General features: G+C 46.9%; 2 protein-coding genes across 3 annotated transcripts in view; one reads left to right on the top strand and one right to left on the bottom strand.

Moving 5' to 3' along the window:
• MEAK7 (MTOR associated protein, eak-7 homolog) overlaps positions 1-13110 on the top strand; it is a 672801-nt gene that overhangs the window by 251997 nt on the left and 407694 nt on the right. The window lies entirely within an intron of this gene.
• CRISPLD2 (cysteine rich secretory protein LCCL domain containing 2) overlaps positions 1-13110 on the bottom strand; it is a 90215-nt gene that overhangs the window by 28044 nt on the left and 49061 nt on the right. For both annotated transcript variants that reach the window (XM_050773665.1, XM_050773666.1), the window contains exons 8-13: positions 12587-12647; positions 9056-9122; positions 8442-8572; positions 7617-7660; positions 4960-5032; positions 1908-1983 (exon numbers count right to left, since the gene is read on the bottom strand). In XM_050773665.1, coding sequence (XP_050629622.1) covers positions 1908-1983; positions 4960-5032; positions 7617-7660; positions 8442-8572; positions 9056-9122; positions 12587-12647 — 452 coding nt within the window. The remainder of the gene's footprint in view (positions 1-1907; positions 1984-4959; positions 5033-7616; positions 7661-8441; positions 8573-9055; positions 9123-12586; positions 12648-13110) is intronic.

Here is a 13110-nt window from a genome sequence, read left to right as displayed (position 1 = left end):
CTGAGATTGTGCCATTGCACTCTAGCCTGGGCGACAGGGGCAAAACTGTCTCAAAAAAAAAAAAAAAAAAAAAAAGTAGCCTTCTATTGTTGCAAACATCCATTAAGTTCTTGCATTTCTTTTCTTTTCTTTTTTTTTTTTTTTTTTTTTGCTTTATAGGTTTAGCTGCTATATTGTTTGGTGTGTATAATTTTTATTCCTTTTCCAGTAAACTGTATCTTTTGTGCCATTGTGTAACATTACTTTATCTCATTCAGTACATTTAACTTTAAATTCCACTTTTTCAGAGAGGAATATTGGCACTCTTGCTTTTCATGTGTTTGTTTGTATTTGACTGGGATAGCTTTGCCCAGCTCTTTATTTTTATATCATTTGAAAACCTCAGACTCTGTCTCTTAATGGTAGAATTTGGTTCAAACATTTGGTGTAATAATCGACATATATTATTTTACTCCTTCATAAAAATTCTAACTCTTATAACTCAATTTTAGCTGAATCACTTTCAAGAAGGAAAGAAGACCCATTTAAAGAGGAAAGAAAAAAGACAGGGCGAAAACGCTTAGTCATGAAGCCTGCTCTGACCTTACAGAGCCCAGTGACCTCATATTTACAGGAATCTGTAACAAATTAATGCGGACAGAGGCAAAGATGGTGGTGGGGAGGCAGGGGAGAGCTGTAAAGGAGGGGATGATGACAAGCAGCTGAGTAAAGCACTATCTGCAGGCCGGGTGCAGTGGCTCACCCCTATAATCCCAGCACTTTGGGAGGCCAAGGAGGGAGGATCACTCGAGCCCAGGAGTTTGAGATCAGCCTGGGCAACATAGTGAGACCCCGTCTCTATTCAGAAAATAAAAAAATAAAAAACATTAGCTAGAGATGAATGATGCTGCCCTAATCACGGAATTTTAGATCTAGAAGATTCCCTGGATTTGATAATCCCAGTTCTGGGCCATTCAACCACAAGGAAACAGCTTGGCAAGATCACACAGCCTGCTGGCAGCAGAACTGGGACCACAATCACATTGTCTGTGTCACCATGTCCCCAAACCCTGGACAACCAGAGGGAACAGACTATGTTCTGCAGGATTCACCTAAGAAAAACCAGGCTAAAGCTCCCTGGTTAAAATTCGGAGGGAAAGAATAGAGGAAGAGATTCGTATAACGAGAGTGCTATTAACAAGTAGTAAATTAGGGTAGTCTGTATTATCTTCTTTGTGCTTTTAGCTAGGTGTGTGCATAACCGAGAAGAAATACAGTGCGTGGACCAGTTTCTATAAATGCATCCAGAGAGCTGGGAAGATGACTAAATAGCTGGAAAAATGAACTATCTGAAGCATGAGAGCCTTCAAACTATGAAAACATTTGAGTAAGGCCAGGCACTCCTGAATCTACATTCATGAGGACAGGTAGGTGGAAGCACTACTATCTCTAGAAATGGGGAAATGGGGGCAATGTTTGCAGAAATGAGTGATCGAAACTTAGCTAAGGGGTTGGCTGGCTGCGGTGACTCACGCCTGGAATCCCAGTGCTTTGGGAAGCAGAGGTGGGCGGGTCATCTGAGGTCGGGAGTTCAAAACCAGCCTGGCCAACATGGTGAAACCCTGTCTCTACTAAAAATACAAAAATTAGCCAGGCGTGGTGGTGCACTGTGTAACCCCAGTTACTTGGGAGGCTGAGGTACGGGAATCATTTGAACCCAGGAGGCAGAGGTTACAGTGAGCCAAGATTACTCCACTGCACTCCAGCCTGGGCAACAGAGTGAGACTCCATCTCTAAATAAATTAATTAATTAATTAATTTAGCTAAGAGGCACTGGAATAAAGTCTCAAGTATCCAGATTTTGGAGCGTGCATGTTGAGGTCTGAACAGGCTTTGAGAGGCAGTTGTTGCAAATGCATCCTACTCACATCTGCGTAGATGTTGGTTCCAAACACGGGAGCCCAGTAGGAAGGCTCGTCTTTGCAGCGCGCCGGACAACGGACTCTGGAAAACAGGAAGCATTTATGCGATGGGTCTGAGCACAGAAAACCAAACTTCTTAAGCTGGCTCTCTTTATTTGAATTCCAAGATTTAAGCTCTTAGGTGAAAGGAAACCGCCACACAGTTTTCCTCATTAGGAAAAAAACAATACGTCCCCCCCTCAGCGGAGGTAAAGATATTAGTATCTTTGCTTCTCTTACACAGTGTAGATAGAATTTTTAAACACACACACACATCCACGAAAGACATGCACAAACAAAAAGGTAAAGGGAAGAAACATCTAAGAGAGAAGAGTGTGGAATTGTGAGGCCGCTCCTCCCATTCTTGGGTGTTGACCGGTTCATACTGTGGGTACATTACGGAGATTAGCATCGAGAGACTTTTTCTAAGGCCGCTTCCCTGTGTGGAGGAGGAAAGGGTGGAGGGCCCTCACCTCAGTGAGTCACAGAATATTCCAAGGATGGGGCACTGATAACCTGCGGTGGAAGGGGTTAGATCACTCTGTGTCAGTCCCCACAGATGCTCCAGGGGATGAGGAAATGAGTGACTCCTGGGTGGTTTGACAAACTCAAGCTGGGAAAGAGCACAGGCTTTACTTAAAAAAAGATCTTCTTTGTTTATCCGGAACAGTCCAACGTGGGCTGGAGCCCAGGATCAAGAAACCAAAATGGCAGCTGGAAGCCATAGGGCCCCAGATGGACAGGATTATGGGAAGGAAGAAGGCCTGGCAAAGGGACTGAGAAGTTGAAACAGTTCTTAGGGGCGGGGAAGGGAAATGAGTGGGTAGAGAGAAAGGGTGTGTGTGTGGATTTAAAAAAAAAAAAAAAAAGGCCAGGCGTGGTGGCTGACAACTGTAACGCCAGCACTTTGGAAGGCCGAGGCAGGCGGATCACCTGAGGTCGGGAGTTCGAGACCAGCCTGGCCAACATGGGGAAACCCTATCTCTACTAAAAATACAAAATTAGCCAGGCGTGGTGGTGCAGGCCTGTAATCCCAGCTACTAGGGAGGCTGAGGCAGGAGAATGGCTTGAACCTGGGAGGCAGAGGTTGCAGTGAGCCAAGATCGCGCCACTGCACTCCAGCCTGGGGAACAAGAGCAAAACTTGGTCTCAAAAACAAAGAAAAAAAAAAAAAAAAAAAAGAATTGGAGAGAGTCTAAGAACATTCTCCATTCTCTCCTACTTCTTCTTTTGGAATGGCAGGTCAGAAATTAACATTTTGGATACTGTACTCTGTCAAGTTTTTCTGTTTGTATTTTCTGAAATTCTTTCCTTCTGCTTCTTTCTAATATTCAGGGAAAATCTACTAAAAGGCTGTTATCCCCACTCGAACATTCAAGGGCGATCAAGACGGTGGTGCAGAGGCAGCAGAGGCCCAGAGAAAGGCTGAAGTGGGGTGGTGGCCGAGGGAAAGGAGTCTGGGCCCCTCCCAACCATTGCTCTCCCAGGCCTTTTGCTGCTCAGACCCTGGGGTCACCGCGTATTATCCCTTAGAGAATCCACAGGTCTCCAGCCCAGTATAAGGGCTCATGAAGGCCACACCACCCAACCTCCAGGGCAGACGTCTTCATCCTCGGAGCATTTCAACCCCGGGTCCTGGGACTCTCCTTCTATTTCTAATTTTACAATGGAGCTAAGTCAGAAAGTGTGCTCTGTTTGAAGGGCAGCTTAGCATTACAGATGTATTATATGATCTGAACCCTGGGGAACATCTACAAAGTGGAGACATCCCGTGGCCTTTTCCATCTGAGAAGGCGCCTCAGCCCATTCAAACGAGAGGATGTTTCCTCTGTGTTCCCTTCCCAAGAGGATCTACCAGGAACTTCAGTGACAGGTGTTGCCAGGACACCCTTTATTTTATGCTGGGAGGCATCATCCTCCACGGATCAGTCATTTGGGGTTAGCTGCCTGTAGAACTGATTCCCGGGACGAACCCGTTGTCACGTATCCACAGAATGGAATGCTGCATAAGGATTTGAAAGAATAAACACACACACTCCACAACATGGCTGAGTCTCCAACACATGACACAGACTGAAAGAAGCCACAGACACCCAGGACCACACCCCACCATGGCGCCATAATTTTGCTGAAAAAGCAAAATCAGAGCAACAGAAAGAAGCTCCCTGGTGGCAGGGGTGTGGCTGGGAGGTGGAGGGAGAAGGACTGACCACCAGGGCAGTAATGACATGGGGTGGTGATAGTGTCCTCCGCTTTGATGGATGGTGGTCGTGACCCTGTATGCCTTGGCCAAAACACATCGTGTACTTCTTTTTTTTTTGAGACGGAGTCTCCCTCTGTCACCCAGGCTAGAGTGCAGTGGCTGGATCTCAGCTCACTGCAAGCTCCGCCTCCCGGGTTTACGCCATTCTCCTGCCTCAGCCTCCCGAGTAGCTGGGACTACAGGCACTCGCCACCTCGCCCGGCTAGTTTTTTGTATTTTTTTTAGTAGAGACGGGGTTTTACCGTGTTAGCCACGATGGTCTCGATCTCCTGACCTCGTGATCCGCCCGTCTCGGCCTCCCAAAGTGCTGGGATTATAGGCTTGAGCCACCGTGCCCGGCCCACATCGTGTACTTCTAATGGGTGGATGGTATCATGTACCTCAATAAAGCCGATTTTTTATTTTTATTTTATTTATTTTGGGACAGAGTTTCACTCTTGTCACCCAGGCTGGAGGACAATGACGTGATCTCAGCTCATTGCAACCTCCGCCTCCCAGGTTCAAGCAATTCTCCTGCTTCAGCTTCCCGAGTAGGTGGGATTACAGGCACCCACCACCATGGCTAATTTTTTCTAATTTAGTAGAAATGGGGTTTCACCATGTTGGCCAGGCTGGTCACCAACTCCTAGCCTCAACTGATCCACCTGCCTCGGCCTCCCAAAGTGCTGGGATTACAGGTATAAGCCACCTCACCCAACCTAAAAAGCTACATCTAACATCATGCATAGAAAAGATGACAGATCAGGTCCGCCTTACCTTGGGCAGTGAGTTGCTGGCTTTTCAAAAGGGCACAGCTGAGCAACGGTGGTGTAGCAGTCCAAATCCTGCACTGTGAAGAGAAGCAAGGGGGAAAGGGTCAGGTCCCAGCATGCCTCGGCCTCAGGCTACGGGGCTGTGAAATGGGCCACTAGACTACCAGGGCCTATGGGTTCCCTGGGCCCTTGAACAGACCTGGGACTAGGACCCAGCAGGCTCCTCGTACCCCACCGAGGGGCACTCAAGAGATGAGACCAAACCCACGGCCTGCGTGTGTCTGCGGGTTGAGGGTGTTGTCCCCCCCAGTGGTTTCTCTGTGGGGCTGGTGGTGCTTTTCATCTGAATGGTGACTGTCTTATTTGGAAACTTTTCCTGACTTGATCACCTTTGCTCCTCATAGTAGGTGTTACTCCGAGTACGCAGATGAGGAAATGGAAGCCCAGAGAGCTGGGAGTGCCCCTAGAGGCCTCCCAGGACTGAGGTGGGAGCCCAGGTTTCCGGTGCCTGCTCTAGAGCTCTTGCTGACATGCCACCCGCCTCCTGCTGTTAGTCAAGGCACATTCATCCCTGCGGAGGGGCGAGGTTTTTTTTTTTTTCCCAAGGTCATTTGTTGTGTTTAAACAACAGAGGTAAGGAAACAGTTCTAATACTGGCCACCTGTGATCTTTGACAGCATGTCTTTATTTAGTCCAGGGCTAGGTAAACTTTTTCTTTTTCTTTTTTTCTTTGAGACAGAATTTTGCTCTTTTTGCCCACGCTGTAGTACAATGGCACGATCTTGGCTCACTCCCACCTGTAATCCTAGCACTTTGGGAGGTTGAGGCGAGTGGATCACCTGAGGTCAGGAGTTCAAGACCAGTCTGGCCAACATGGCGAAACCCTGTCTCTACTTAAAAAAAAAAAAATTAGCCAGGCATGGTGGCAGACACCTGTAATCCTAGCTACTCAGGAGGCTGAGGCAGGAGAATTGCTTGAACCCATGAGGAGGAGGTTGGAGTGAGCTGAGATTGCGCCACGGCACTCTAGCCTGGGTGACAGAGCAAGACTCTGTCTCAAAAAAAAAAAAAAAAAAAAAAAAGCAAGGGTGTCCAGTCTTTTGGCTTCCCTGGGCCACACTGGAGAAAGAATTGTCTCGGGCTACACATAAAATACACTAACACTAATGATAGCTGATGAGCTACAAAAAAAAGGTCCATGCATAAATCTCATGTTTACAAATTTGTGTTGGGCCATATTCAGTCATCCAGGGCCACATGCAGCCGATGGGTTGTGGGTTGGACAAGCTTGATTTAAAGGCACAGAAATACATTACACACACACACACACACACACACACACACACACACACACATATATATATATATATTTTTTGAGACAGGGTCTTGCTCTGTCACCCAGGCTGGAGGAGGAGTCTAGTGGCACGATCATGACTCACTGCAGCCTCGAGCTTCCAGGCTCAAGCAACCCTCCCATCTCAGACTCCGAAGTAGCTGAGATACAGGTGTGTGCCACCCTGCCCAGCTAATTTTGTGTATTTTTTGTAGAGACGGGGTCTTACTGTGTTGCCAGGGCTGGTCTCAAACTCCTGGGCTCAAGCAATCCTCCCGCCTCAGCCTCCCAAAGTGCTGAGATTACAGGTATGAGCTACTGTATCAGCCAGACACATAATTACTTAAGAAAAAAATTAGGTTACCAAATTGTATGTAACTCCATTTCAAGTTTTAAAAGTCATCAACGTATATATTACCAATGTACATACTTCTAATACATAGAGAAAACAAACTGAAATATTTGCCAAAGTGTTCACCATGGTTATCTCTGGCTGCTGGAATTTAGGTCATCATTACAAAAAAAAATGTTCCACTCCATGTTTAAATTATCTGGAATAAACAGGCATTCTTTTTGCAATAAGAAAAAAAGCTACTACATATTTTAATAAAGATATCTAACTAGAACTTTTGCATGGAGGGCAAATGATAAGAGTTGCTGTCCCAAAACAATGGCATGGTCTGCTGGCAGAGCTCCGGGGAGGAAGCTGGAATGGCTCCTACATCCCTGCTTGCCTGAGATCATTTTAGTCAAGGGCGCCGTGTGGGCAGCTATGACCCATCCCCTCACTTCTGGTTGGAGTGTGCTCACCCATCGTGCATCCCACCTTCCAAATGAATATACACTGAGCAATGTAAAAAGCTGGGCCAGAGACGGCAAGTAAGTGCCACACACTTCCATTTACCTCCTTCTCTTGTCCATGGCAGACATTACTAGTCTATCAAGCTCTGTTTTCCACTGAGCTCAGATGCAGGCCTCAGAATCCTTCTTAACACTACACTCCAGGTAGCCATTACCAATGGACAGAAAGTGGCACTCCCAGTGAAACCTCTCAGCCACTCTAGCCCCAGGCGTCAGTACGTCTGTGACATTCAGCTGGCAACCTCAGCCCTGTGTTTCTGGTGCAGTGATCTCGGGCCAATTTCAAGTCCAGATATTCTTAGAAGCTGGTTAAAGAAATGACATCTTGAAAAAGCCTTGACAATGATGAGAACCATAATGTTCACAGGCAGGATAAACATTCTATCAGTGACTCAAGGAAGTGAAATTTCCACAAAAATCTGAGATAACCCAGGTATTATGGTTGCAAAAGAGACTGGCCAGCTTACCTTTCACTTTTGACACCATGAATGAGCTGGAAGGTTTGTATTTGCTGTTAAGAGAAAAAAAAAAAAAAAGCCATTAGGTAAATGCAAATAGAATCGCTTCTACAAGTGAACATTTGCTCCTATACTTATCTTATTTGCAATCTTGACTTGACACTTTTCTACTTGTTTCCTATTGGCCTGAGAGCTCTTAGAATGTTCTAGAGCAGGGTATCTTAACTTTTTTTGTATCAAGGACTCCTCTGGTAGCCTGGTGAGGCCTATAGACCCCTTCTAAGAATAATGGTTTTCAAATATATAAGATAAATTTAATCTAAGCACAGCTGCAAAATAAACGAATTTTAAAAAGATAAATTTAAACATTATAAAGGAAGTTAGTTATTAATATCATGATCAAATTATAAAACCACATTTGCATTAGAGTTAGAGCTGCGGGTTTGGTTTTTTTTGTTTGTTTGTTTTTTTGTTTTTTTGAGACAGAGTCTTGCTGTGTCGCCCAGGCTGGAGTGCAGTGACACTATCTTGGCTCACTGCAACCTCCGCCTCGGGCTCAAGTGGTTCTCCTGCCTCAGCCTCCTGAGAGTAGCTGGGATTACAGGTGTGTGCCACCATTCCTGGCTAAATTTTGTATTTTTAGTAGAGACGGAATTTCACCATGTTGGTCAGGCTGGTCTTGAACTCCTGACCTCAGGTGATCCACCTGCCTCGGCCTCCCGAAGTGCAGGTGTGAGCCACCACGCACGGCCTGTGTGATACTTTTCAAACTTTCAACAACACCATCATAAACAGGAAAGCCGTTTCACAGAGCCCCGATCACAAAGTAGTTACCTGAGGGACTGCACGCCATGTCTCTCGGACTTCACGAAGAAGGGGACCTTCCCGTTCCTGGTAATGTCCACCAGGCCTCCCTTGTCGTCCAGGACTCCGTAGTGGATGGCGGCGCGGCATATGCTGGACGACTAGCGGGAAGGGGAGGGAGGACCAGAGTCATATTCTCAACCTCTGTTACCAAGTTTCACCAGAAATACCCAAACATTTGTCCTCAACTCACTAAAAGCCTGAAGGACAAGCCAAAACTCACCCTACTCCTGCCTCTCGCCTCTGTCCATAACCACACATTTGTTCCTGGGGTTGCTTACCTTAAAAACTCATCCGAGTTGCTTTACAAACTAAGAATGGTGACAAACAGCCCCTTCTCCCCGCTGAGTCCGCTGTGTGAATGCTCCGTCTAAGACGGAGACTGGCCTTCAGGAGGATCAGTCCCCGAAAGTGGCTTTGCTAGTTTGTAAGCCCATAAATATACACCCGCCCCAGTTCTAGAAATGCCAGGTTTGACTAAGGAGTGGAAAGAAAATTTTTTCCTACTAAAGCCAACCACCTGCTTTAAACATATGCAACGGGATCCCACACAAGCCATGGAGAGGAGGACTGGCCACACTCACGCTTTCATAGAACAGAGTTCCAAAGATCTTCGCCTTGTGGTTCAGGCAGCCTGCTGGGCACTGGTACCTGACAAAGAAGAAACAAAATGATGTTCAGAGATAAGCACGTTGATTACATCTCACAATGAGTTTATCATTTTTTCCATCGATAGCTCTATTGCTAAATATAGAAAAGCTTCATTTTTGCGGATTCCATTGTTTCTGGACAAGTCAGAGTTTACCCAGGCGCAGACTGAAGTTCATATTCACACAAGCACAATACTGTTGTCCCTCGGTATCCATGGGGGATTGGTTCCAGAACTTCCCTAGGATACCAAAGTCTGCAGATGCTTGAGTCCCTTATGTAAAGTGTCCTAGTATTTGCGTATAACCTTTGGTCTTTTCCCGTATGCTTTAAAGCATCTCTAGATTACTTATAATACCTACCACAAGGTAAATGCTATGTAGACAGTTGTTACACTGTATTGTTTTTAAAATTTGTACCAGTTTTTTATCATTGTATTGTAATACCATACACTTTAAAAATATATATTTTTGATCTGCAGTTGATTGAATCCGAGGTTGGTCGAATCGGAGGCTGGTTGAATCCACAGAAATAGCAGGTCAACCATAGTTTTTTTTTTTTTTTTCATTAAAAACAAACAAGGCCAGACGTGGTGGCTCACGCCTGTAATCCCAGCACTTTGGGAGGCCAAGGCAGGCGGATCACGTGAGGTCAGGAGCTCGAGAGCAGCCTGGCCAACATGGCAAAACCCTGTCTGTACTAAAAATACAAAAATTAGCTGGGTGTAGTGACAGGTGCCTGTAGTCCCAGCTACTTGGGAGGCTGAGGCAGGAAAATCACTTGAACCTGGGAGGCAGAGGTTGCAGTGAGCCAAGATTGTGCCACTGCACTCCAGCCTGGGCAACAGAGCAAGACTCAGTCTCAAAAAACAAACAAACAAAAAAACCCCAAGATAGTCTCACTCCATCACCCAGGCTGGAGTGCAGAAGAACGATCACAGCTCACTGTAGCCTCAACTTCCTGGGCTCAGGTGATCCTCCCACCTCAATCTCCCAAGTAGCTGGGACTACAGGTATGTACAACAACACCCAGCTAATTTTGGGGGTTTTGCCATGTTGCCCAGGCTGGTTTTGAACTCCTGGGCTTGAGCAATTCACCCACCTTGGCCTCCCAAAGTGTTGAGGTTACAGGCACAAGCCACCATGCCTGGCCTGCAAGGATTTTTTAATAGGGTAAAACTCAGTGATGGTGCTGCTATTCATGGAAGTATAAATCACTCTGAAGTTTAAGAAAACCTTTAAGAAAGACTTAAAAACATTCATATCCATTAGCTCTTCAGTTTCCCTTGTAAATATATATTCCAAGCAAAAGTCAGAAAGCCAGACCTGCAAGTGTATCTCAACTGTTTATTTATTTATTTATTCTTTTTTATCTTTGAGACAGAGTCTCGCTCTGTCACCCAGGCCAGAGTGCAATGGCGCAATCTTGGCTCATTGCAGCCTCTACCTCCCAGGTTCAAGCGATTCTTGTGCCTCAGCCTCCCGAGTAGCTGGGTCTATAGGGGTGTGCTACCATGTCCAGCTAATTTTTGTATTTTTAGTAGAGACGGGGTTTCACCAGTTGGCCAGGCTGGTCTCAAACTCTTGGCTGCAAGTGATGCACCCGCCTTGGCCTCCCAAAGTGCTGGGATTACAGGCATGAGCCACTGTGCCTGGCCCCAACTGTTTATAATGGTGAAAAGCTGGAAATAAGCCAGCAGGTAGCAAAGCGATGACTAAACACATTCATGTACAGTTGTACGTCAGAGTATCACGCAGTCACTAAGCAGGAAGTCTGTGAGGAATACTTGGAAAATACTAAGTGAAAATACATATAAGCAGGTTAGGCACAGTGGCTCATGCCTATAATCCCAGCACTTTGGAAGACCAAGGCAAGTGGATCACTTGAGGTCAGGAGCTCGAGACCAGCCTGGCCAACATGGTGAAATCCCATCTCTACCAAAAACACAAAATATGAACTGGGTGTGGTGGTGTGAGCCTGTAGTTCCAGCTACTCAGCAGGCTAAGGTGGGAGAATCACTTGAACCCAGGAGGCAGAGGTTGCAGTGAGCTGAGATCGTGCCACTGCACTCCAGCCTGGGTAACAGAGCAAGACTCCAACTCAAAAAAAAAAAAAAAAAGAAAAGAAAAGAAAAGAAAATACATAAGCAGCATTAGCCTCATCTGTGCACAGAAAAAAAGACTGGAAGGAAATACATCAAATTGCTACTGGTATTGATGAGATTTTGGGACACATTTTTTTCTTTCTACCTTTTTGTTGTTGTTATTACTTTCCTGAATCATTATTAATGAGCATAGTTACCTTTTCAAGTCAGAAAAAAAAGCCCACTGACTATTATTTTTGTAAAAGCACGATGAACAGAAAACAGGTGTGCCAGACTGTGGGCGGCCTCTACAGCAAGACTGAGGATACTCCCACCATGGCAGATTGGGGCTGAGTAACTCTTCTTGACTGGAGGCCTCTAACAGCCTTCATGTGGACAGATTCCCGCCTCCTCCCTGTGTGGGGAGTGCCCCACCCACCCCAGCTCTGGAACTGCCTCGATGTTGTCTGACAAGGAATGTTCTCCAACACGTGCTCACCTTTTTCCACTGACTACTACTCAGGGGAGAAGCTCTCATGATGCGCTTAGCGTTCAGAAAGATGCATCGCCACAAAAGGACAACTCCAGCTTCTTGGCAGCCCACACTGGGCAGTGCACACGGCGGAGGCCCCTGCCAGGCACTGCCTGCTTTCCCCCAATTCGCCCAGCACGGAGACATACAAGTGCTACTCTAACACTGAGTGCGAGGTTTTAGGCACTGTTATTCCACCGCTGACTGTTGACCCATCAGGCTCATTTCACCAACAAACGACAGCACCACATGTGAGCCCACTGAGCCGCCTCATCCTGGCTGCTCCAAGTCCCTCTCACAGTCCTGCCAACGTCTAAGTGAAGTGTTCTCCTGGCAAACTAAATTCCAAACCCTTGTGATATAAAACCGAAGATTCCACCTTCCCTTTTTAACATGTGCTTTAAATAACTCGATTCAGCTTTCGGCAAACTGATGCCAGAATTCGTAGGAAGACGAGCAAGGTCCCCTCTCCCAATGACACGGTTTTCCCATTTGACTCAGGGTGTGCATGCGGCGGCTGCACCTGTTGGCTGCTTACTACCACAAAGAACAGCCCGGCAGTCACACTGCCAAAACCAAACTCGTTCTTTTTGGCAGACAGTGTTCATCATCTGAATGACTGCATCAGCTAGATGGATTTATTCATCTACCATGGGGGGGATACAGGGGTGGCCCATCCGTCCAGTGGGGCCCACTGGGAGCAGCCTGCGCAGATCCTGCAGCATTCCCATAGGATCTGCCAATGGCCGAGGCGAGCACGTGCCCGGACACTACCCAGCCCTAACCCCTGTTCTGCTTGGTGAGAGTAGCTTGCTAAATATGCAACAGCAGAACAGCCCAGCACAGGCTCACCTGTTACACGTGGACCCTTTGCACTTGTCCTTCATCTTGGTGTCACATCTGACGACTTGGGCTAGGAGAGAAGTGCAGAAATACATGTCACGGCACGAAAGCAGGAGAGTGAGAAGAGCCTTCCCCATGCTGAGGGACATTTTGGCACATTCCGCAATCCAATCCATGCTATTCTAAGAGCAAGGGCGATGCCTGATGGTTGAAGGCTTCCGCTGGGGGCTCAGACCCCAGGCCCACCGCTTTACAGTAGCAGAGTGACCTTGGGCAAGTTACTTCCCCTTGAGTTTCAATTTCCACATATGAACAATGGGGACAGCGACAGTACCCACCTCCAAGGGCTTTTGTGAGCACTGACAGAGAAAGTGAACTCTGGCCTTGGCAGGGTGCCTGGCATACACTATGTGCCTGTGGTCCCACAGGGCTCTGCAGGGCAGGCCTCCTGAGGCGGTAGGGAGGACGTTGCTCCGAGTCTGTGGGGCGGGGGACCCAGCCAGGCTCACCCGAGTCATCTCCCCCATCGCCAA

Source organism: Macaca thibetana, chromosome 20, assembly GCF_024542745.1.
Source record: "Macaca thibetana thibetana isolate TM-01 chromosome 20, ASM2454274v1, whole genome shotgun sequence".
NCBI lineage: Eukaryota > Metazoa > Chordata > Mammalia > Primates > Cercopithecidae > Macaca > Macaca thibetana.
Note: the sequence above shows the minus strand (reverse complement) of the source record. Positions and strands in the feature narration are given on the sequence as shown.